Source organism: Danio rerio, chromosome 9 (assembly GCF_049306965.1).
Source record: "Danio rerio strain Tuebingen ecotype United States chromosome 9, GRCz12tu, whole genome shotgun sequence".
NCBI lineage: Eukaryota > Metazoa > Chordata > Actinopteri > Cypriniformes > Danionidae > Danio > Danio rerio.
In genome coordinates this window covers 25,538,270-25,563,110 of record NC_133184.1, presented here as the reverse complement: position 1 = coordinate 25,563,110, position 24,841 = coordinate 25,538,270, and the positions used below count along the sequence as shown (strand labels likewise).

The 24,841-nt window shown below is 38.9% G+C and overlaps 1 protein-coding gene across 3 annotated transcripts in view; it reads left to right on the top strand.

Annotated features, from left to right (window-relative positions):
- The window catches only part of col6a3 (collagen, type VI, alpha 3), an 83,571-nt gene that overhangs the window by 53,976 nt on the left and 4,754 nt on the right, over positions 1–24,841 (top strand). For all 3 annotated transcript variants that reach the window (XM_073912685.1, XM_073912684.1, XM_073912683.1), the window contains 45 exons: positions 157–756; positions 941–1,537; positions 1,931–2,530; positions 2,833–3,432; positions 3,694–4,293; positions 4,478–5,074; positions 5,484–6,083; positions 7,375–7,980; positions 9,228–9,839; positions 10,022–10,621; positions 10,739–11,353; positions 11,464–11,798; positions 11,923–12,001; positions 12,174–12,319; positions 12,615–12,707; positions 12,816–12,869; positions 13,140–13,211; positions 13,308–13,334; positions 13,465–13,509; positions 13,635–13,688; positions 13,772–13,834; positions 13,975–14,040; positions 14,546–14,599; positions 15,918–15,953; positions 16,058–16,120; positions 16,326–16,388; positions 16,464–16,526; positions 16,831–16,893; positions 17,172–17,222; positions 17,311–17,346; positions 17,480–17,542; positions 17,620–17,682; positions 17,986–18,018; positions 18,812–18,848; positions 18,952–18,963; positions 19,048–19,541; positions 19,978–20,080; positions 20,195–20,896; positions 21,032–21,134; positions 21,549–21,601; positions 21,690–21,950; positions 22,753–22,833; positions 22,970–23,050; positions 23,223–23,297; positions 24,597–24,677. In XM_073912685.1, the coding sequence (XP_073768786.1) occupies positions 157–756; positions 941–1,537; positions 1,931–2,530; positions 2,833–3,432; positions 3,694–4,293; positions 4,478–5,074; positions 5,484–6,083; positions 7,375–7,980; positions 9,228–9,839; positions 10,022–10,621; positions 10,739–11,353; positions 11,464–11,798; positions 11,923–12,001; positions 12,174–12,319; positions 12,615–12,707; positions 12,816–12,869; positions 13,140–13,211; positions 13,308–13,334; positions 13,465–13,509; positions 13,635–13,688; positions 13,772–13,834; positions 13,975–14,040; positions 14,546–14,599; positions 15,918–15,953; positions 16,058–16,120; positions 16,326–16,388; positions 16,464–16,526; positions 16,831–16,893; positions 17,172–17,222; positions 17,311–17,346; positions 17,480–17,542; positions 17,620–17,682; positions 17,986–18,018; positions 18,812–18,848; positions 18,952–18,963; positions 19,048–19,541; positions 19,978–20,080; positions 20,195–20,896; positions 21,032–21,134; positions 21,549–21,601; positions 21,690–21,950; positions 22,753–22,833; positions 22,970–23,050; positions 23,223–23,297; positions 24,597–24,677 (10,332 nt within the window). The remainder of the gene's footprint in view (positions 1–156; positions 757–940; positions 1,538–1,930; positions 2,531–2,832; positions 3,433–3,693; positions 4,294–4,477; positions 5,075–5,483; positions 6,084–7,374; positions 7,981–9,227; positions 9,840–10,021; positions 10,622–10,738; positions 11,354–11,463; positions 11,799–11,922; positions 12,002–12,173; positions 12,320–12,614; positions 12,708–12,815; positions 12,870–13,139; positions 13,212–13,307; positions 13,335–13,464; positions 13,510–13,634; positions 13,689–13,771; positions 13,835–13,974; positions 14,041–14,545; positions 14,600–15,917; positions 15,954–16,057; positions 16,121–16,325; positions 16,389–16,463; positions 16,527–16,830; positions 16,894–17,171; positions 17,223–17,310; positions 17,347–17,479; positions 17,543–17,619; positions 17,683–17,985; positions 18,019–18,811; positions 18,849–18,951; positions 18,964–19,047; positions 19,542–19,977; positions 20,081–20,194; positions 20,897–21,031; positions 21,135–21,548; positions 21,602–21,689; positions 21,951–22,752; positions 22,834–22,969; positions 23,051–23,222; positions 23,298–24,596; positions 24,678–24,841) is intronic.

Below are 24,841 nucleotides of genomic sequence, written 5' to 3'. Positions count from 1 at the left end.
AGAGAGAGAGAGAGAGAGAGAGAGAGAGAGCAGTAGGTCCATTTCCCACAGCTTAGACAGTTAATGTGGCGATGAACTGATTTGGCATTCGTAAGGTTTAGATCACTTATTGTCATAACTTTTTTGTTAATGATGTTGTTTTTCCCTCCCTCTCAGCTGAATACAGCACACCCAGAAAAGATGTAGTGTTTCTGCTGGACGGTTCAGATGGCACTAGGAGTTCTTTCCCAGCTATGCGGGACTTTGTGCAAAGAGTAGTGGAGAAATTCAACATTGAGGCAAACAGAGACCGCGTTTCTGTTGTGCAGTACAGTAGAGACGCTGAGGTCCATTTCTATCTGAATAGCTACACGAAAAAGGAAGACATTCTTGACCGCGTCACAGGTCTGAGACACAAAGGAGGCCGTCCCCTCTACACAGGGGCAGCTCTCCAGTACGTCAGAGACAATGTCTTTACTGCTTCTTCTGGCAGCAGACGGCTGGAGGGTGTGCCACAGATTCTGATCCTGCTTAGCGGGGGAAGGTCATTTGACAGCGTTGATGCAGCAGCATCCTCTCTGAAAGAGCTCGGTGTCTTGACCTTGGGAATAGGATCGAGGGGCTCTGATAGCAGAGAACTGCAGAGAATATCATACGAAGCCAATTATGCTCTGTCCGTGGCCGACTTCAGTGAGCTTCCAAATGTCCAAGAGCAGCTGTTGGCCTCTGTCCAGACGGTTGCAATGTCCGGCACTCCAACTTCCCCAACTCTCACTGGTATGTGCATGATAGAACTTCACGAGAGCTGGCTCAACGCCCGTGCCTCGTTACTCATCGCAATAATTAATTGTGTGCAGCGGGACCATTACTCACAACTTACATTGTCAATGAGGTGGTGATGTGACATTCTAAAGATGTTTTAAAATTTCTTACTTTCAATGACGCTGTCCTCTTTTCCTAGCTGATGACACCATTCCCAGAAAGGATGTAGTGTTTCTGCTGGACGGCTCTGATGGCACTAGGAATACTTTCCCAGCCATGCGTGCATTTGTGCAGAGATTAGTTGAGCAATTCAGCGTAGAGGCAAACAGAGATCGCATTTCTGTGGTGCAGTACAGTAGAGATGCTGAGGTCAATTTCTACCTGAATACCTACACAGCAAAAGCAGACGTCTTGAACACGGTCAGAGGTCTGAGGCATAGAGGAGGGAGACCCCTCAACACGGGGGCAGCTCTCCAGTACGTGCGGGACAGTGTCTTCACTGCCTCTGCCGGGAGTAGAAAGCAAGAGGGTGTCCCTCAGGTTCTTATCCTCCTCAGTGGAGGACGCTCAAACGACAACGTAGATACACCTGCCTCTGCCCTGAAAGAGAGCGGGGTCTTGATCTTGGGCATCGGCACTAGAAATTCAAGCAGAGAGGTCCAGAGAATTACCAATGACCCTGCCTATGCACAATCGCTCAATGATTTCTCTGACCTTCCCGGTGTCCAGCAGCAGTTTTACAGCTCCCTAAACAATGTGCTTGTTCAAGTTAAGCCGATGACACCTACTGTGGCAGGTAAGACAGAATTTGCACACGGTTTATGTTAAAATTAGCCAAGCAAGCCGTGGGTTGAAACTCCTAGCGGCGTTTGCCTGTGTTAAAAGTGTTTGTATACTAGGTTGTTTACTTTAGGCATAGCTTCTGCTGAAAATCTCCTTCCAGTGTAGGTCTTTTTTGGTCATGGCGGCTTCAGTGCATCAAGGCAGGTTTACCCTGACCAAAATGTGAGTTTACTTTGGAAGACGGTAATAACATTTGACCATCAGACTGGCCGCAAAATAGCTGAAAGAATGGGGGAGTTGTTACCTCTGTTGTACCTGCAGACTAGAGGGCACAAACGCCTGCTGTACACCCAGTAAGGGATGACCAGTGCTCACATGACTTTGTGTTCCATTTCATTACCCATAGCTGAGCCCAGGATGGCTAGGAGGGATGTAGTGTTTCTGCTGGATGGTTCAGATGGCACGAGGAGCTCTTTCTCTGCAATGCGAGACTTTGTTGAAAGGATGGTGGAAAGACTGAACGTGTCTGAGAACAGAGACCGTGTCTCTGTGGTCCAGTACAGCAGAGATCCAGAGGCTCATTTCTATCTGAACACATACTCAAGAAAAGAGGACGCTCTTGACACGATCAGGGGTCTGAGGCACAAAGGAGGGAGACCCCTCAACACGGGGGCAGCTCTGCAGTACTTGAGAGACAATGTCTTCACTGCCTCCTCTGGAAGTAGACGTGTAGAAGGTGTTCCTCAGTTGCTGATTCTGCTGAGTGGCGCAAGGTCATTTGATAATGTTGACACGCCAGCCTCATCCCTAAAGGAGCTGGGAGTGCTTATCTTTGTGATTGGGTCAAGGAGCTCAGACAGCCAGGAACTCCAGAGAATCTCCCAAGAGCCTAGCTATGCACTCTCAGTGAGTGACTTCACTGACCTTCCCAGTGTCCAACAGCAGCTTTTTATCAACATTAACAAGGTCTTTGTAGCGGGCGTACCTACCACTTCCACAACCATAGGTAAGAAAAAGCCAAAGTGGCTTCCAGTAGTTTCCAATCACTTTTTATTAGTCGCAACGACATGTGCTTTGCTGTTCCCGTATCGCTAATGAGTTGTTGAACAGGTCAAAATTTTGTGACCCTTAAAACGCAATGAGAGGTGATGTGATAGGGAAAAGAAGAAGAAGAAAAAAAAGCATGATCAGTGACAAAGCACCAAGACTGCAACTTATTATTATATTAATATGATTATTGTTCTTATTTATTGATATTGCATCTCCTTAAAATAGTTCCCATCTGACTCATGAATCTTTGTTTCTAAGCTGAGGGCCGTAGACAGAGAAGAGATGTTGTGTTCCTTCTGGATGGATCGGATGGAACTCGGAATGGATTCCCAGCAATGAAAGACTTTGTGCAAAGAATGGTGGAGAAATTGGATGTTGCCGAGAACAGAGATCGCATTTCTGTTGTCCAATACAGCAGAGAACCAGAGGCCAATTTCTATCTAAACACATACACGACAAAGGAAGAAATTGTTGATGCTGTCAGGGGTCTGAGGCACAAGGGAGGCAGACCCCTTTACACGGGGGAAGCTCTCCAGTTTGTCAGAGACAATGTCTTCACTGCTTCTTCTGGCAGCAGGCGGCTGGAGGGTGTGCCGCAGATACTGGTTTTGCTTAGCGGGGGCAGGTCATTTGACAGTGTCGATGCAGCAGCCTCCTCTCTGAAAGAGCTTGGCGTCTTGACTTTTGGAATAGGATCGAGAGGCTCTGATAGCAGAGAACTGCAGAGAATATCATATGAACCCAGTTATGCTCTGTCCGTGTCTGATTTCAGTGAGCTACCAAATGTCCAAGAGCAGCTGCTTGCCTCTGTACAGGTTACTTCAATTCCCGTCACCCCAACTTCATCGACTGTTACCGGTATGTGCAAAGCAGAACTTTAAAATAGGCCCTGTCTTGCCTTTCTTCTTGATGTTCCTACTTTATTTATTCAAAAGAAACATAGAGAGCGAGAAAGAGAGAGAGAGAGAGAGAGAGAGAGAGAGAGAGAGAGAGCAGTGGGTCCATTTCCCACAGCTTAGACAGTTAATGTGGCGATGAACTGATTTGGCATTCGTAAGGTTTAGATCACTTATTGTCATAACTTTTTTGTTAATGATGTTGTTTTTCCCTCCCTCTCAGCTGAATACAGCACACCCAGAAAAGATGTAGTGTTTCTGCTGGACGGTTCAGATGGCACTAGGAGTTCTTTCCCAGCTATGCGGGACTTTGTGCAAAGAGTAGTGGAGAAATTCAACATTGAGGCAAACAGAGACCGCGTTTCTGTTGTGCAGTACAGTAGAGACGCTGAGGTCCATTTCTATCTGAATAGCTACACGAAAAAGGAAGACATTCTTGACCGCGTCACAGGTCTGAGACACAAAGGAGGCCGTCCCCTCTACACAGGGGCAGCTCTCCAGTACGTCAGAGACAATGTCTTTACTGCTTCTTCTGGCAGCAGACGGCTGGAGGGTGTGCCACAGATTCTGATCCTCCTTAGCGGGGGAAGGTCATTTGACAGCGTTGATGCAGCAGCATCCTCTCTGAAAGAGCTCGGTGTCTTGACCTTGGGAATAGGATCGAGGGGCTCTGATAGCAGAGAACTGCAGAGAATATCATACGAAGCCAATTATGCTCTGTCCGTGGCCGACTTCAGTGAGCTTCCAAATGTCCAAGAGCAGCTGTTGGCCTCTGTCCAGACGGTTGCAATGTCCGGCACTCCAACTTCCCCAACTCTCACTGGTATGTGCATGATAGAACTTCACGAGAGCTGGCTCAACGCCCGTGCCTCGTTACTCATCGCAATAATTAATTGTGTGCAGCGGGACCATTACTCACAACTTACATTGTCAATGAGGTGGTGATGTGACATTCTAAAGATGTTTTAAAATGTCTTACTGTTAATGACGCTGTCCTCTTTTCCTAGCTGATGACACCATTCCCAGAAAGGATGTAGTGTTTCTGCTGGACGGCTCTGATGGCACTAGGAATACTTTCCCAGCCATGCGTGCATTTGTGCAGAGATTAGTTGAGCAATTAAACGTAGAGGCAAACAGAGATCGCATTTCTGTGGTGCAGTACAGTAGAGATGCTGAGGTCAATTTCTACCTGAATACCTACACAGCAAAAGCAGACGTCTTGAACACGGTCAGAGGTCTGAGGCATAGAGGAGGGAGACCCCTCAACACGGGGGCAGCTCTCCAGTACGTGCGGGACAGTGTCTTCACTGCCTCTGCCGGGAGTAGAAAGCAAGAGGGTATCCCTCAGGTTCTTATCCTTCTCAGTGGAGGACGCTCAAACGACAACGTAGATACACCTGCCTCTGCCCTGAAAGAGAGCGGGGTCTTGATCTTGGGCATCGGCACTAGAAATTCAAGCAGAGAGGTCCAGAGAATTACCAATGACCCTGCCTATGCACAATCGCTCAATGATTTCTCTGACCTTCCCGGTGTCCAGCAGCAGTTTTACAGCTCCCTAAACAATGTGCTTGTTCAAGTTAAGCCGATGACACCTACTGTGGCAGGTAAGACAGAATTTGCACACGGTTTATGTTAGCACATCAGGCATGGAAAATTAGCCAAGCAAGCCGTGGGTTGAAACTCCTAGCAGCGTTTGCCTGTGTTAAAAGTGTTTGTATACTAGGTTGTTTACTTTAGGCATAGCTTCTGCTGAAAATCTCCTTCCAGTGTAGGTCTTTTTTGGTCATGGCGGCTTCAGTGCATCAAGGCAGGTTTACCCTGACCAAAATGTGAGTTTACTTTAGAAGACGGTAATAACATTTGATCATCAGACTGGCCGCAAAATAGCTGAAAGAATGTGGGAGTTGTTACCTCTGTTGTAGCTGCAGACTAGAGGGCACAAACGCCTGCTGTACACCCAGTAAGGGATGACCAGTGCTCACATGACTTTGTGTTCCATTTCATTACCCATAGCTGAGCCCAGGATGGCTAGGAGGGATGTAGTGTTTCTGCTGGATGGTTCAGATGGCACGAGGAGCTCTTTCTCTGCAATGCGAGACTTTGTTGAAAGGATGGTGGAAAGACTGAACGTGTCTGAGAACAGAGACCGTGTCTCTGTGGTCCAGTACAGCAGAGATCCAGAGGCTCATTTCTATCTGAACACATACTCAAGAAAAGAGGACGCTCTTGACACGATCAGGGGTCTGAGGCACAAAGGAGGGAGACCCCTCAACACGGGGGCAGCTCTGCAGTACTTGAGAGACAATGTCTTCACTGCCTCCTCTGGAAGTAGACGTGTAGAAGGTGTTCCTCAGTTGCTGATTCTGCTGAGTGGCACAAGGTCATTTGATAATGTTGACACGCCAGCCTCATCCCTAAAGGAGCTGGGAGTGCTTATCTTTGCGATAGGGTCAAGGAGCTCAGACAGCCAGGAACTCCAGAGAGTCTCCAATGAGCCTAGTTATGCACTGTCAGTGAGAGAATTTAGTGATCTTTCCAACGTCCAACAGAAGCTTTTATCAAACATTAACACAGCACTTGTAGAGGTTACATCATTAACTACAACAGTAACAGGTAAGAAGCAATGCTTCCATGATTTTAGTATTTACTTTCCATTTTATTATTATGCTTGAGTTGCATATATGCATATATTGCTGTATATTTTACTTTTTTGCCAAAACCATTAATGTTCCTTAAGGTTTTAGCTTGTTCTGAAGAAATATGATTTATCAATTCAAAAAAGTATTTTTCAAAGATTTGTTAACAACTTTGAACCATAATTCTATATTGGTCCAACATATTTTTTATTGGTTTTCAATAAGTTTCATCATACCACCACCTACCACATCTTAGTAACATGAATAACTAAGTAAGCCTGGTTTCCTTCAAAAATCCTTTGCTATATCATGATGTTGTTTAGCTAGTTTTACATATCTAAGTCAAACTTCAATAAGGATAAGTAAAATTATCCTCATCCTGTACCTGATGCATTTTATTTTCATTCATTCATTCATTCATTCATTCATTCATTCATTCATTCATTCATTCATTTAATGATTCATTCATTCATTCAGCTCAGTCCCTCATGTATCAGGGGTTGCCACAGTGGAATGAAACACCAGCTATTCTGGCATTTGTTTTACGGAACGGATGCCCTTCCAGCTGCAACCCAGTACTTGGAAACACCCTTACATTCACTCGTTCACACACTATGCCCAAAGTTGTTTAACCAATTTGCCTATTGTGTATGTCTTTGGACTGTGGGGGAAACTGGAGCACCTGGAGGAAAAAGCTAAAAACCATTAGAGTGGTTTGGAAATGTTTTTTAGAATTGCATTGAAAAAAAATTGGTAGTTATAGTCATATACAATACATTATATATAGGTTTGGTACCTTTATCCCATTATGTGCTATTCCAAATCTCTGGAACAGCCTTCTCATTTCTATTAGGACTACCCCTACAACTCTTACAGCCAAAATCATAACATTTTTCTTTCTCTGTTTTTTTACATGCAATAAATTATGTTCGATTTTCTACTGTGGGGTCATTTATGCTGCTTATGATATTACTGTTTGTTGACATTTGTTAGATTGTACAGAACTTTGGTCAACAACCTTTTTATTGGTGGTATATAGCACAGTAAAAAGTTTTTTAATAAACATTTAGCAATACACATAATATATTCACTGTAAATACCATCCTTAGATCTATGAGTTCAGTTTTCAAAGTCAACAATCAATAGCAACCTTTTTTGTGTAACAATATTCATCTCTTAGTTTTTCCTGTCTGTGTGCATATTTAAATGCAGGCCCTTACTCTGTCAGAAACATTTTATATGAAATGAGGTCTTTTTATCTTTTTTAGTGGAATCTGAAGGACCCAAAAAGGACATCATCTTTCTAATTGATGGCTCTGAAGATGTTGGCAGAGAATTTCCAATAATCCAGGAATTTGTGCGCAGAGTAGTGAGCAATCTCAACGTTGGTGAGAACAAGATCCGAATAGGTGTGGTCCAGTATGGAGATATTCCAAATGCAGATATATACCTCAACTCACATAGGACAAAAGAAGGTGTTTTAAATGGCATCAAGGAACTCAGACAACTTAGGGGGACAAAGAGGAACCTTGGTCAGGCCATTGACTTTGTAAGACGTGAAGTTCTGGCTTCTGGTCGTGGTGGAAGAAAAGAAGAAGGAGTTCCACAATTTGTTGTTGTGGTTTCAGGAGGAAAAGCAACAGACAATATAAGACAATCTGCAACAGCACTGAAACAATCAGGAATTTTCCCCCTTAGCATAGGAACAAGAGATGTGGGCACTCAGGAATTGCAAGTGACATCCTATGTCCCCAGATTTGCTTACTTAGTTGATGACTTGCCTGGACTTTATACAATTCAGGAAACACTTATCAACACCCTGACAGAGCTATCTAGTGAGGAGTTAGCTCAACTGCGCCCTGTATACCCTACAGGTAATGGTAAATGTTAGTTTGTTTTATGTTTGTATGTAATTGTTGTTGTTTTATGGGTAGGTGGATGGATGGCTGATACTGTAACACTGTTTAAAAGACCAGCACAAATTTTAGGCAAACATAGGTGTACGGTGATCATGTAGTTTTACCTTAATTTTATATAGCTTTAACCTCTTGTGAACTGTGCTTCATACGACTCTGTATAACAAGTACAAATTATATAAAATGAGCTACCAAGCAAAGTGACTACATTTAATTACAAATCGAAGACACTGTTAAGTTGTAGTATTTATTTGGTGCTGTGCAAAGAACTGCAGGAATATAATGCTTTGATCATAATTATCATAAATATGTCCCTGTAAATATCACCATAAGTGGAAAAAACTGTCAGCATCATACTGCCACATAATGTTTATTTTACGCAGAAACTGCAGCCAAACGTTAATTAAGTTTTTTGTGGTTTCACAAAAATGTAAGCTGAAACATGTCTTCCCAAATATCCATGTCTTTGTTGATTCAGATAGATTGCACTGGTCATGAAATGCATAAAGTTATATTTCTTAATTTTATATAAGGGTCGGTTTCTTTGAACCAAAAAAACTTTTTTTTTTTGTTATAAATGATAATTTCCCTTCCTTTTTGTTTTGTGAACATGTCAATACAACATTTCCACTTAAATTACTGTTTTAATTAGCTATTACTTTTTGTATAAGAAAAAGACAATTGTGTAAAACCCGCCAGATAGATTAATATTTACTAACAAAATGCAATGGGCCACAGCTAATATTAAACTAAGTGTTGTCAGCTTCTCCCTCAATTTTATTGTTTTTTAGAAAATTGCCACAGCACCTTAAAATACACAACCTTAGAAATACTAAAAGTCAGATGCCATAATGGTCAAAGACTTCCATCAGTCAACAAGGCACAAGCAATTAAGGTTCTTAACACTGTGTCTTAAAAACATGATTACATAACATTACATAAGAGGATAGACCAATGATGGATACTTGATTCCAAATGGTGTAAACAATTCTCAAAAAAAAAAAAAAAATTAAATAAGAGTCCATTCATAAACTAGTCAAATTTAATTGACATTCTATAAGCTGAGAATTCAGATCTACTCAGTTTAATACAGTGTTTACCTGTTTGTGAATCTTTGTTTGCTCTGACTGCCAGCTTTGTATTAAGGTCTATTTAAGATTTTTTGTTTATTGTTATGTTTACATTTTATTCCTTTTTCAATATAGAAACTGTAGTTCCAGTTCCTCGTGGAGATAAGAGGGATGTTGTTTTCCTTATTGATGGCACATCAAAGATACGCAATGAGTTCCCCGCCATTAGAGACATGGTTCAGCGAGTGGTAGAGAAGTTAGATGTAGGGCTTGACAATGTGAGGGTCTCAGTTGTGCAGTACAGTGATGACCCAAAATTGGAATTTCTCCTTAATGAGCACTCTACGAAGGAGGAAGTTCGCCAAGCAATAAGAAGACTGAGGAACAAAGGTGGCAATGAATTGAACACTGGCAAAGCTCTGGAGTATGTATCAAAGACTATCTATCAACGATCAGCTGGAAGCCGTGTAGAGGAGGGTGTGCCACAGTTTCTCATCCTGGTAACTGGAGGAAAGTCAAATGATGATGTATCTGGCCCTGCTAACCAACTGAAGTTAAGCCGGGTTGCTCCCTTAGCAGTTGGAGCTAGGGATGCTGATGCAGAGGAGCTAAGATTAATTTCATTTAGTCCAGAACTAGCATACACCATCAGAGACTTCCAGCAACTTCCTGGCGTGGAGCAACAACTTTTAACCAAAGTCAGTACTATGACCAGGGATGAAATTTCAACCCCCGCCGTGCCTAGAGGTACAACACTTTTTTTTCCTTTTATTAAAAAGTGATGTCAGGTTGTTTAGCATTAGCATAAAAATTGATCCTCAGTTTTGCATGTTTGCTATTTATATTCATGTTTATTTTTTATCAAAGAACATAATCTAAATAAATATGCAGTGAATTTATTAGTTAATGTCAATTTTCTTTCTTATTAGACCCTCTCAATCTGGGAAGAAAAGACATCATCTTCCTCATTGATGGCTCTGACAGTGTTGGACAAAGTGGTGTTGCTCACATTCGTGATTTTATTTTGAAAGTGGTTGATCAGCTTGATGTAAGACCTGACCAAGTTCGTGTTGCTTTAGTACAGTATGGCGAAAGACCTAAAACTGAATTCTCTTTGAACTCCCATGACAACAAGCAGTCTGTCATTTCTGCCATCAAGAGACTGCGTCACATGGGTGGACGTGGTGCTGACCTTGCTGAGGCTATAAAGTATGTGATTCGAAATGAGCTCCAGGCTTCTGCTGGGGTGCGTCTTGCACAAGCATCGCAGCATTTGGTTGTGCTCACTGGTGGAAGGTCAACCTCTGATGTATCTACCTACGGCTCAATTCTCAAAGGTTCTCGGGTCAATTGTATAGGAATTGGCGCTGAAAATGCAGACTCAAGACAGCTGATACAGATTGCTACCAGTTCTGATGATGTGCTGCAAGTTCCTTCTTTTCCAAATCTTCCAAACATACAGAACAAGTTTATTGCCAGACTCAGTGGATCAATTGTAGTGGAACCTCCCATTGAGATTGATGAAACAAGTAAGTGGAGCTTACATATGTATGTTAATATATTAGATGAGCTATCTATGATAATATGCTCTAAAAGTTCTCTCTCATTCTCACCCTCTCTTCCTTTTCTTTCTGTTTTTTTTCTAGCTCCTGGACTCCCACAGGCCAAGGCTGCTGACATTGTTTTTTTGGTTGATGGCTCAATAAATCTTGGCAGAAACAATTTCAAAGAGGTCATGGAATTTATTCTTAATTTAATTGACCTGTTTTACACTGAAAGAGACAGACTTCAAATTGGTTTAGCACATTATGCTACAGATGTGACTGATGTATTCTACCTCAATACCTACAACAATAAAGATGACATTATCAATGCCATAACTCGAGCAGAGTACAAGGGAGGTCGGGAAATTAGAACAGGTAGTGCCATTCGCCATGTTCAGAAAACCCACTTTGTAAAAGAAAAAGGAAGTCGGAAGGATGAGGGAATTCCACAGATCCTGATGGTAGTCACTGGTGGACGGTCAAGGGATGACAGTAAATCAGCAGCATTAGGTCTCAAAGCCTCTGGTGTTCGTGTCTATGCTGTTGGGGTGGGTGACATTGAGGATGAGCTCAATAATTTGGGGAGTGAGGCTACTACTGTGGCTCGAGCCAGCACCTTCCAAGAGCTCTCTGAACTTAATGAGCAGATTTTGGATACACTTGATCAAGATGTGAAAGGAATAAATCTTTGCACTGGAGTAAAGGAAGCTACCAGAGGTTTGTTTATATAATTATCATTATTATTATTATTTTCTACAGTTAAGCGTTCTGAGCAATGGATTATTCAAGATTGTCATTAATCTTTATTTGTTTTCACACCCTGGCAGAATGCAAATTGGATGTTCTCGTGGGGTTCGATGTGTCTTCCCAGAACATCTTTGCTGCTCAGAGGTCATTAGAGACAAAAGTGGCTGCTATTCTCCAACGGATTATCCAGATGCAGTCTATCAGTTGCAACTCTGGTCAAGCTCCATCAATACAAGTGGGGATGCTAGCAATGGACTCCGCCTCAGAGCCTGTTCAGTTGGATTTCACAAACAAATACACAGACCTTCTTGAGCCCTTTAAGGCTCTTCGAAACCGTGGACCTTTTGTTCTAAATGGTGCAACAATTAAGGCTTATGCTGATAGATTCAAGAGTCGGCCTTCAGATACAATCAAGGTATATCCTTTTAATTCAGAACACTTGTTCATGCACTTTTCTAACCATAACATTGTAGGAATTATCTCTCTATACATAGTAATAATTATCTGTACTTAAAAAAATTGTTTTTGCACTCATAAAGGTTGTAATCCACCTAACTGATGGATTAGATGCCCAGTACAACATTCTGAAAGAGCGAACTGAACTGATGCGTTCTGCTGGTAAGAGTAATTACAAATATTAAAAGTAAACATTTGACTAATTTCACTATTTCGTCATGGTATCTGTTTATGTTCAGTATTTCTCTGCTCACCTATACATAATGTTTGTAATTGATTTTGACATCTCACAATACAGTGTATGTTACCACACGCATTTTAATCTTTTTTTAAGGTGTCAGCAGTTTCATTCTTGTTGGTCTTGAGAGAGTGCCACGATTTGAGGATGCAGTTCTCTTGGAATATGGCCGTGGATTCAGGTATACACGACCACTGCGTGTCAATGTCATGGATTTGGATTATGAGCTTCTGGAAGAACTGGTAAGAATGGTCCTGTCAAATAAGAATGCTCAGTCAAATAGGCAAAATAACTAATGACTCAATCCACTGAAGAAAAAGGGTGTTAAAATAGGTTAGCCATAATTTTATTGTTCTTATTGAAACTATACATTTAAGTACTGATAAATAATAATTAACTCCATGTACTTACTTTATGGTAAGGATAAGGGTTAGGTTTAGTTGCGTGCCATCATGCAGTCGTAAAAACTTTAGCTTTTTAACAGTGACATTGTAAATCAAAGTGTTACTTTTAAAGTTTTATTTTTTTTTTTTTTAGGATAACATTGCAGAACGGGAATGCTGTTCTGTTCCATGCAAGTGTAATGGCCCGAGAGGGGACAGAGGAGCCGTTGGTGTCCCTGGACAAAAGGTAAAATTCATTCTTACTTTAATAAACAGCATATTTAGGGTCCAATACAGTTTAAAAAAAAAAAAACATGATTGGTGTTTACTTATGTTGATATTTGATTATCTATAGGGTCAATCTGGTGGTCAGGGCTCCAGCGGACATCCTGGTGATGAAGGTGGTCCTGTAAGTGTGTAGTAATCATTTACTCTAAATATGCAATAGTTTTCAAAATCATAATTTCCTCATTCGTTTGTCGTTAACTAAACACCTAGCTTTTCACTAGTTTGTAATTGCAGAGTTTTTCAACAAAACATACAGTTAAACCTATTTTCTAGCACACACTAATGAGTAGATTGTATATATATTGTATGTGCGTGTGTGTGTGTCTGTGTGTGTGTGTGTGTGTGTATGGGATGTTATTTCTCAAGATTTTAATAATATATCTTTTTACAGGGAGAGAGAGGCCCCCCTGGTGTAAATGGAACTCAAGGGTTCCAAGGATGCCCAGGTCAAAGAGGTGTTAAAGTATGTTAATTTTATTATATTTCACATGTTAAAATACACATTATGGTTAAACCATATTGTGTGACTGATCCAATATTTTGCTTGTCTTTGATTCAGGGATCTCGAGGATACAATGGTGAAAAGGTAAGCTCTCTTTTAATATACACCTGAAACTATTATTATTTAATTGTAAATAATTGTATGAGAGTAAGTTACTATAATAACACTAACATTTACATTTTAACATATTAAAAGTATTTGTTTGCTTTTTTAGGGAGAAATTGGAGAGATTGGTTTAGATGGAATCAACGGAGAGGAGGTCAGCTGCTTTCTGACTAAATGTTTCATGATTTTTTTCCCCCCTTGCCAACTGTTATCAGTGTTCAATTGTACAGTGGTTTAAATTAAGGCTGCCTGTGTATGCCTGCAACTTAAATGTTTCAGGGAACAAGTGGCATTGCTGGTCCTCCAGGAGACAGAGGAAACCCCGGCCAAAGGGTGGGTAATGTTGAATGTGGTCATGTAGAACCTATTTAAAACAAACAAATATGTGTTTATCTGATCTTATTTTGTGTTTCTAGGGGCCTAAAGGGGCCAAAGGCCAGGCAGGAGATGCTGGTCAGATTGGAATCCGTGGTGATCCAGTATGTATAACATATTCATAGCCTGATTTTTCTTGATGTCTGTCCTTAATCAATAGATTTGTCTTCATTTAGAATGAGTCTTCGTTCAGTAAGGCTGATATTGGTGTTGACATTCAGTAAGTAAGATTGAAATTTTATAGGGGACCCCAGGCAGAGACAACACTCAGAGAGGACCGAAAGGTGACCCAGGCGATGCTGGCCCAGCGGTATGGTCCATTATTTTAACTTATTTTATTTTGCTTTTATTTTTGACCAGATTTTTTAATTTTAATTTGATTTTGTGTGCTTATAATCACAGCAGTTGTTCATGCATTAAAACTTAAATTTAAAAGTGCTTTATCTCTCTTCACCTCTCACTTTATCTTAATTTGTTATTGTGCTGATGAATAAAGGGACTAAGTGGAAGGAGAATGAATGAATGAATGAATGAATGAATGAATGAATGAATGAATGAATGAATGAATGAATGAATGAATGAATGAATGAATGAATGAATGAATGTATGAATGAATTGATGGATGGATGTCATTATGCTGCGTAATGATTTCATTAAAAAGTCTTGTTTGTTATCATATAATTTATTTATTTTCTATTAAATGTTATGGGCCTATTACTTTCTGACCAAGATTTTATTGGGTATGTTTGCATCTTTCTGAATAAAATGCACAACTGTACTGTGATTTTTGAAGTTCATTAAAGTGTTTTCCTTAGGGAGAGCCAGGGGTGGATGGAAATAAGGGAGGTCCTGGTGAACCAGGCAGACGGGTATGCTTTTTGACTTTTGAAAATTACTAATCAATAGTAAAAAGACTGATTATTTAATATTTTTATATCTTAATCAAGCTTAATATAATCTTTGAACCTAAAGAAATCCTTAAATGTTTATTTCTAAATGTTTAATTAACCTAAAAATGTTTATTTCATAACAGTACAAAGTTGACATATGATACCATTTAGGGGTGCATTTGCAAAACTAGCATTAACCAACTAAGGTTGCAAGTTTAATCATTATAGTTGTAGTTCAGCAATTTGGTGTTTCCAGAATCTGTCATTATAATGAACATTGGCAAACTGTCAAACGTCTGCGGATGCAACTATTCTTATAGAGCTGTAATTAGAAGCATAGTATCTGGTTGTGTTCTATTCCGTTATTCCCCTATGCCATTCTTTTTGAACTTTCCAACATCCACTTTATATTAGTAATAATAATAAAAAAAAACATGAAGTCATCACTCTCATGTGTAATTTGAGAGTAATAAAAATATTTATTTTTATAGTTCAGTTTTATCAGATTTCAGATTGACTATTGTGCTCTCTTTATAGTGCACTGCGAATTTATTTATGCCATTTTGAAAGCAGCTGTGGCTCATACCAAAAACTGTTGATGACCTTTGATTTACAAGCAGAAATCTCCAAAGCTTGTGAAAACAAAAAAATATTGTAAATCTAGACTTTTCAAATAAATAATAATAAAAAATAGCCTACTTAATAATAATAAATATTATTATTATTGTTATAGTAATTTCTGAATCTAAATGTAATCATGACAACAAACAAATAAAAGTAGTTTTTACATTATTTGATTGTATATCTCATTTATAAGCGCTATATTAGATGTGTTAGTTATTTGTGTTTTTGTGATTTAGAATAGAATATGACATATTCTCCATAATGTTTGTAAAAGAAGTATAGCCCTATTTGTGCCGTTTACATTAATATGGAAACCTATGTCTTTACCAAAACTAATTGAAAAAATATCATTTAATGTGGATTATCTCTAAAGAAGTTGTTTAGAGTATTATTACGGACGTTTTACATTAAAACTAATGTGGTTCAAATGATGGATCTGTGACAAAGCGAATACGGTTTTGTGAAACACTCGTCACTATATTGTTCATTTCCCAAAGGATACATTGTACTTTAGTACAGCCGCAAGTTACTTCATTGTTTGAGAAACACGTCCCAGATCAGTACTTGTTGCCTCAATTGTTAAAAAATATATCTATGTCAGTACTTAATATGAAATGGTCTTTTTCGGATCCGTGATATTTTGATTTACATTTCTTTTTATTCATTTAAAAAGGGCTCTGATGGTAGACGAGGGCCTCCTGGTCAAGCTGTGAGTACATAAAACACATTAGCTCACGCTCTTTAGCTCATGCTATTATTGAAAATTAATTTTTGATTTTGTTGACTTTGTTGATGGCCCTGTTGCATCCTTAGGGTGCTGCTGGAAGACCTGGAAGTGATGGTTTAGCAGGAGAACCAGGAATTGGAGGATCTCGGGTAAATAATTTTACTGTGCAAATCAAAAGTCTAGTCCCATGACAGCTTATTCATAAACAAGTCTTGTTCTGTCATGGTTCTGATTAATCTATGCATTTATAATATTTATGTACTATATTTAATCAGATTGTCAATTTGCCACAACCTGTATTTAAAAAGAAAATTTCTATATTGCATAAATAATCTGGATGTGTACTTGTTTTAGGGTCCTGCTGGACCTATCGGAGCACCTGGTGTTAGAGGAGAAGATGGAAACCCTGGTCCAAGGGTAAGAGAAAAAGGCAAATCAAATTAATATTTTCAAAAATTGGCAAATCATTTATTCTATTTTACATATATTAAGGGGCCAGGAGGACAGCCAGGACCTGCTGGAGAAAAGGGCAGAAGGGGAGCTGTTGGTCGTAAGGTACTGGTCATCTTAAGCAAAGTTTACCAATTCCTTTGCCATACTCCAGTTATCATTGGCAGCTTAAGTGTTTTTTTTAAACATCTCAGTGTCAGTCTGGAGCAAATGTTCTGAGGATTTAAAATCTGGCCACAGGAAATTAACTCAAATTTTTTTTTTTCATTCCATTAGATTGAGAAGTAGTGTGTTCAGTTTCAGCTGTTAAATTTCAACCACTCTAAACCTCTATGTATATCACTATTGATTGCACCTTATATATGTTATTATTTATAAAATTATATTCACTTATTTACACACTGTCAAGGGTGAACCAGGCGAGCCAGGACCTAAAGGTGTTACTGGACCCTTCGGACCCCGTGGGGAGCCTGTAAGTGAGGAGTCACAGTCTGCACCACTCAAAACCAAATATCTTTGATACATGTGCACATTGTAACAGTAATGCAAACAACTTTCATCATTATTATGTGAGGCATTGATGAATAGATTATAAACAATCATAAACAAAACAATTATGAACAATTTCAGGATTAAAACATGCAGCATATTCTTCACTTATCAGACTATGTGCTATATTTATCAGAGAATTAGTCTAGACGAATAGTTAAAACAGAATGCAAATGAAAACAAAGAGCTTTGTGTATACAGGGTGAAGATGGAAGGGATGGGTTTGGTTTTCCTGGTCCCAAGGGAAGAAAGGTGAGCATATATATGTATTTCAAGTATGTAGTTAGTATGTCTTTCTCAAATTGTATTTTACTCTAAATTATTTTTACTTTTATTGTAGGGTGATGAAGGTTTTCCTGGTTTTCCTGGTCCAAAGGTGAGGTTACTAATGTTGTTTGCAGCCTTAAGTAAAATGTAATGCTAATAATCTAAAGTAAATTTGAATGTGCTCACAAAGCTCTACTGTCCAAAACAATAAAAGTAACTGTTAAATCTGAATTGATTAAAAGGGTGAAGCAGGTGACCCTGGTACAAATGGAGGCCCTGGTCCTAGAGGAAACAATGGCCAGAGGGTAAGAAATCTTGATTAAACAATCTGTTAATATAATTTAGTCCACACCACCATAAATCTCTGATAATATGTCTGCAGGGCACCTCTGGAGTACGTGGTGGTCCTGGACAAAAGGGAGATATCGGATACCCGGGACCATATGTAAGCACCCTGTTTTGACCCGATACATTTTTATGACTTATAAATCTAGCTACAAAAAAAGAAAGAAAGAAAGAAAGAAAGAAATGTTGACTTTGAATTTAGAAGGTGACTATGCACGATTCTGTTCTCTTTTACAGAGTCTATACTTTTCTTTGCAAAGGATTGTTTTTGATTTACTCAAGCTGTTGATTTTTTTGACAGACATTAGTTAGCACACAAAAATGCTCAATGAAATAGATCCAGATTTCTCTACCCAGCTGTGTTCAGCTTTTGAGATGTTTTTTTTTCTGTTGTCAAAAACAGGGCCTAAAAGGACCTCGAGGACTTGGTGCTGTGGTATGTAATTTCTGTCACTGTATAAGTATCTAAGTTTTACAGGATAAATTAAAGCGCTTCAGGTCCACTTTTCTGCAGAGTTTGGTTTCAATCTTGTTCAAACTCACCCATTTGTAAGCTGTTTCCACATTCCACACCAGACATTGAGTTTACTGGCACTTCACAAACTGATGTTAGGCAGACTTTTGAGGCAGCAAAATCAAATGATCTACAACAAGTTAAACAGTTAAAGTGTTAGTTAGTTCACTTAAAAATAAAAAATGGTGTTATTAATTACTCACTAATCCCCTGAGACCTTTATTCATCTTCTGAAGACAAATAAAGATATTTTAGGTGAATCTGAAAACTCCCTTTTTCTTCAAATACAGCTGGGTTTCTGCCTTGATCAAAGCCTTAAAAAAAACAAATTTCATATTCAAAACAGACCATGCCTTCTGGATACAATCAGAATATTATCAAGCTTCGATAAAACGTTTGTACTCTCATTTAAAACTAAAATAATTTATTTTTTCAACAATTTCTTCTTTTCAGTGTCAATATAGGGCTCGCATATTTTTTGTTTTTCTTAAGTGGGCACAGCCATCTTTATTCTACACTATATTTATTTTTAATCTAGCACAGAATTGACTGTAGGAAGTTATATACACCAAAGGGTACATTTATGCTGTCTAAAGAATTCTATCAGAGTTTGGAGTGTTTGGTTAATGTGCATGAAAGTGGACCTCCTCCCTAATGTTTTAGTCCTACATACATGTTTGTAACACTAACGCTGAAACATTTTTGGTCCTTGTAGCAATGCGATCTGGTCAAGAAAATTAGGGATAACTGTCGTAAGTATATTGTCTTGGATAGATCTAATTATCATGTCTTTTTAATAGTTTTAGTTATATTGTAATACATTTTGGTTTATAAATCTTTCTCTCTTTGTTTTAGCCTGCTGCTATGGTAAGTCAATCTTTTAGCTTAGTTTTTAAACACTCATTGCAATACTGTACTTCCACTTCATCTTTTGAGTTTTTAATTCCACAGGTGCTCAGGAATGTCCTTTATACCCCACTGAGATGGCCTTTGCCCTGGATGCATCAGATGGTGTTTCGCGTGGTGCTTTCAACAACATGCGAGACACTGTTCTGCGCCTGCTCAGTGATATTACAATTGCTGAGAGCAACTGTCCCCGAGGTGCCCGTGTTGCTCTCGCACTCTACAACAATGAAGTGACTACCGAGATCCGCTTTGCAGATACCCAGAAGAAGCGAGCACTTGTTGAGCGAGTTCAAGGGCTTCAGGCTTTGCAAACCCGTAAGCAGCGCAGCTTGGAGACAGCAATGAACTTTGTTGCACAGAACACTTTCAAGAGAGTTCGGAGTGGATTTCTTGTGCGCAAGGTAGCTGTTTTCTTTGTCAACGGACCTGCTAGTGTTACACAAGAATTTAGTGCTGCTGCTCTGCGCCTTTACGATGCTGGAATTTCCTCTGTATTCCTTCTTAATCGGGAAGATCGCCAACTTACAAGAGCCTTGCAGGTAGGGACAGTAGATGAGCAAATTTTGTAATGCTGTCTATTAGAGTATGATGAGATGTTTTCGTTAGCATTGGTAAAGGTTTTTATGCATCCAGAATGCTGAATGCTCTTTGTTTTGACACATCCAACCACTGTTCATTCCTGTCAACAGGAAAATGCTCCAGCTTCCTAGGCTGGAGCATTTTAACAATGGTTATTTCATTGTCCCACTGTATTATGCAGAACTTTTGTACTACCAAACAAATTTAAAGTGTTTGAACTTGTTTGAAAATGTCATCCACCTGGAAAGGTAAACTGTAATGAACTCTACACAAACTCTACCTGACAGGTTTAATTATTGTTTAGTGAGGTAAATTAAGTAAAACATTTGGCACATTGTTCTGATTTAAGTGTAAAAGAAAGCATACACTAAGTATATTACATTTACTCTGTTTCAGCTTAACAACACTGCATTAGCCCAGATTATTGTCCTGCCCTCACCTGGCAGTGCTGAATACAACAATGTCATCAAGAAGATCATGACCTGCCATATCTGCTTGGGTAAAACACAAAATGAAAAGCCATCAAACTTATTTGTCTAAAACTATGACTCAAACTTTTGAAAACAGCAAAACAGAATGTAACATTTCTTTGGTCATTTATTTCTTTTTTCAGACTTCTGTGCCCCTGATCAGATCTGTGATTATATTCCTCCTCGTGGAGTCCGAGACCGAAGAGATCCCACCACTGACTTAGACATCGACATGGCTTTCATACTTGATAGTTCGGAGAGCACCTGGCCCTCAGTCTTCACAGAGATCAAGCAATATGTGGCTCTGATGACAGAACAGCTAGTTATGTCCCCTGAGCCAACCAGCACTAGCCACCATGCTCGAGTGGCGCTTGTTCAGCATGCACCTTATGAATACTTGCACAACAGCAGTGGCATTCCCATCAGCGTGGCCTTTGGTTTGACGGATCACAAGTCACCTCACAGTGTCCGCAGCTTCTTAGAGGATAAGGTGCACCAGCTGGAAGGAGGACGGGCACTTGCATCTGCACTTGAGGGCACTGTTGAACATGTGTTTGAGAAGGCACCACATCCTCGCCACTTGAAGGTTTTAGTTCTGTTAGTGACTGGACCAGTTGAATTGTATGAAGACAGGATAGTAAGGGCTGCCACTGAAGTTAAATGCAAAGGCTACTTCATAGTGGTGATGGCGGTTGGAAAGCTGTTCAGTACAGGTGATGTCCGAGTCCTGGCACAGGTTGCAAGCGAGCCTTCAGATGTGTTCTTTAAGAGGGTGGATAGACCTTCTGGCTTTTATGATGATCACATTCAGACCTTCGCCAGACTGTTGCCCAAGTACCTTGGCCGTAAGTTAGAAAAAGTTTTTTAATGTTTAAGAAAGCTGCTTATTATTCCAGTGATATGTAGTCCTGTCGTTTTTTATCTGTACGTTGTTCTTTCATGGTATTGTTACTGACAGTTTCTGTGTTCTTTCTGTACAGTTGAAAATGCTTTCTATTTGTCACCTGAAGTCTCTAAGAAATGCCAATGGTATCAGAGTGACCAGCCACACAAAGCACCATTCAGTTTACCTCAAGTAGAGGAGTGAGTATGTTTATGAGCAATCTGAAAACTCTGCTTAGAATGTGTTCACATTTGATCAAAGTGGATTTGCGTACATTTAAGACTGAGCCTTAATTTTCAAGGGAAAAAAATGCATGACATACTGTATATTTTATTACAAAACCTACAAAATATCCAAAACAATGCAAAGAGATGTTTCAAACATTTGTATTGAAATGTAATGACATAAAGATACAAATAATTAAAAAGGAAAGATGCTTGACTTTTCTATTTATGCTTGCATGGTTGCTTTAATTAACTTATTGCTGCCAAACATGAGAACTATTTTAGACTGAAGAGAATTGACAAGATAGACAGTCTAGATGCTAATTCATATTAATAATGGTTTTGTCAGTCAATTGTGTGCATATGTATTGCTTTGTTATGTATTTCCAGGAAACAACAGAAGCACTATGGACAGCAGGAGGTTCATGACAGACAACATAAAGGTATGCGTTGCATGCTGTGTGTATTTGTTCGCAGCATTTTGTTAAGGTCTGAAGTCATAAAACATTGTGTTTACGTTCTTATGTCCAGAAAACAGTATGGAGGAACTGCATCTGGTTAATGTCACCTCCAGCGGATTCTCCCTACAGTGGTTGAGTGGCGATTCAAAGGCCACTCATGAGGTTACTGTAACTCGTCTGAAGGACCATAGCCTGGTACTCAGGAAAAATGTGACTGGCAGTCATCTCTCCATCAGTGAGCTGGAGGCAGCCCAAACCTATCATGTTGTGGTCAACACACACAATGTCAATGGTCATGTTGCCAGCACCTACAAAGGCATAGTTCCCACAAGTAAGCTCATCATTCTGTGTGTGTACATGAGTTGTAAAAAGCTGTGCTGATATTATAAGAATGAAGAAATAATAACTAAATGAGGCAACTTGCATTAAAGGAAGAATCCACGTAACAAAAAAGAAAGAAAAAATAAAATATGACAATATTAATAAAAGATATGCACACTCCACAAACAGAATGTTTTTTAACTAAATCCCTAGCACACAAATACAGTAGTTTGGCAGAATTTCAAGTTATTTTTTTAAGTAACTTTACAGCTAGATGTCAGATTATTATCACAAGAGACGGTATAATGTCTGTTGAGGGACCACCAAAATAAAGTGATAGCAGATATTAAAGCATACACTCTAGTCATACTCCAAAGACTGCTAGATGAAATGTAGTCGTAAAGTTAATTCTTGTCAATAGTTTGTCTAAAGGGGACAAACGAACTGAAGTGTAATCAAAACTCCAAGTTGTTCTTTGTCTATACATTGTACAAGATGGGGGATTAATTTAAATCCTTTTGAAAATATTCTGCTCCAAGCGCATAACACAGTGGATGTACTTATCGCCACAAACAGAGAAGAAACTGTGCTTAAACATTATTTGGTTTGTGAAAGAAATCTTTTAGGTGATCAACAACTTATGCCATCTTTTGCTCAAATTTACTGCAGAAATTCTCATGGACTATATTTTGGTGCATTTTCCAGATCGATATATAGATCAGTGGCTGTCTTTTGATGGGAATTTATTTTGAAAAGTTCTTCACAACTTGGCCTGCAGAATGATGCTAACTTCATATTCCTATTTTGAACAGAATCAGCACATATGAAGCCCCTTACTCTAAATGATGTGATGGGGGTTGTGCCCACTGCACCCTTGAGTAAATCAGAAGCAAGTAAGTGACAATGGATTTTAATTTTAATTTTTGCACAGTTAATTTTGTATGACTTCCGAGCAAATAGGAGCGTTGTGTATTTGTGTTGCCGGTACTGCTGCTTAATATAGAAACTTACGTTTGACCTTTTGAACAGAATCAACAGAACAGAAAACTCTTAATGCCAGCGATAAAGTGGGGATGATGCCCACTGTACCCTTGAGTAATCCAGAAACAAGTAAGTGACAGAGAGTTTGTTGTACATGTAACATGAAAGTTTATATATGACATAATGTAATGCAGATATTCAAATTGCATACTTTTCTACTAAATAGTGGTGTGTATGAATTTGTAAAGACACTGCCAAGATCTATGTGGCATCTAGCTGACCTCAGATTTCTTTTAAACAGAATCAGAAGATAAGACCGTTCTTGCTCCAAGTGAAGTGATTGTGCCCTCTGCACCCTTAAGTAGACCAGAAATAAGTAAGTGATGCAGATTATTTTCATATCATTAAAATTTGCAGAAACTTTTGTTATGGAAATACAAATTAATATAAAACAAAAGATTTATATTACAGTTTTTCTCAGTCGCTTTAGTGCATTTCTCACAACACTATTTACATTTGCACAACAGGTCATGCATTTCTCAAAACAGTTAGTCATTTGTGCACATCCTAGTAGCAGTTTCTCATTCCTTTCCACAAATTGCAAATGCTTTCGGACATGCATTAATTGCTTTCATACAACTCTCTGCTATTTATAACATTATCATCAGCTTATGTCATGTCAGTCAAAATGAACTAAACTTGTAAATGCTGAATAGTCATTCCATAGAAAACTAACAGTCCTCATTTCATTACTTGAGTCATTACATACAAAAATGTTGAACTTGATGTCAAAATCGTTAAAGCAAACTTTATAAAAAAAATTAAATCTTTATTTTTCTGAAAATGTCTTTAAAGTTGAACAATTTGATGAATGATTTACTGACCTGTGTATGTTGTAGGTTCAGATCCAATATGTACTGCAATATTGTTTACAGTTGTGCACAGTTCAACCCAAAGGGAGTTTATGTTTGTTGTAAATAAGGGTGTGTTTATTTTTGCACAATGCTGTGAATAAATTAGAACTGCAACAAGCAAATGCAGTAAAAATGTGAAACATACATATTCAGTGTCTTGTACTCAGATAACTCACTCAATGCAGTGATGTCTCACTTTACTGTAGTTTTCAAATGGCTGTGCAAATAGTATATAGTGCTGTCTTGAGCATTTTCAGGAATTTTCACCAACATCTGACTTTTTTGCATTGAAAAAATGTCCAGAGTAAACTGTGATAATGAAAACATGACGAAGCCATTTGACTATCTTGCTCATAAACAATGGTGTCAGGACTTTTCATTTTGACGATACTGACACTTTGATTGACATGAATACTTGGTTTTGAGGAATGAACTATCCATTTTGAGCATGTGATGCGCTTTTGCAGGTTATCATCTAGGTTTTGCAGTTTGTACTAATTGTTTTGAGAAATGCATTTACTGTTGTGCAGAAATGCACTGGTGTTGTGAGAAACGCACCAAAGCGACTGAGAAAAACTTTAACAGCTCTCTGAAATCAGCTTTCTTTCAACCCCTATGCTCATATTAAAAATTCTTTGGGTATTGTTGTTATGTACTTTTACATCTTATATATGTAATTTAAGTATTAAATGAACGCATATATGTCAGTTTAAAACAAAAAGCTCTGTGTGAATTAACCTCAATCTGGTCTATTCGAGCAGAAGCGGCAGAGCAAAAAGTTCTCGGCCCAAGTGAAGTAATAGGGATTGTGTCCTCTGCTCCGTTGAGTAAACCAGAATTAAGTAAGTGATGCAAAGAATTACTTCGGCAGCCTATATCATCAAAATTATTATTAGTCAGTTTCACAATAGCAGACTGCAAAAGTTTTTTTGTGTGTTTCTGATCCACATACAAACAGTACATGTTCAGCACAGACAAATGTTTTTCATTTACTTGTTTTATGCGC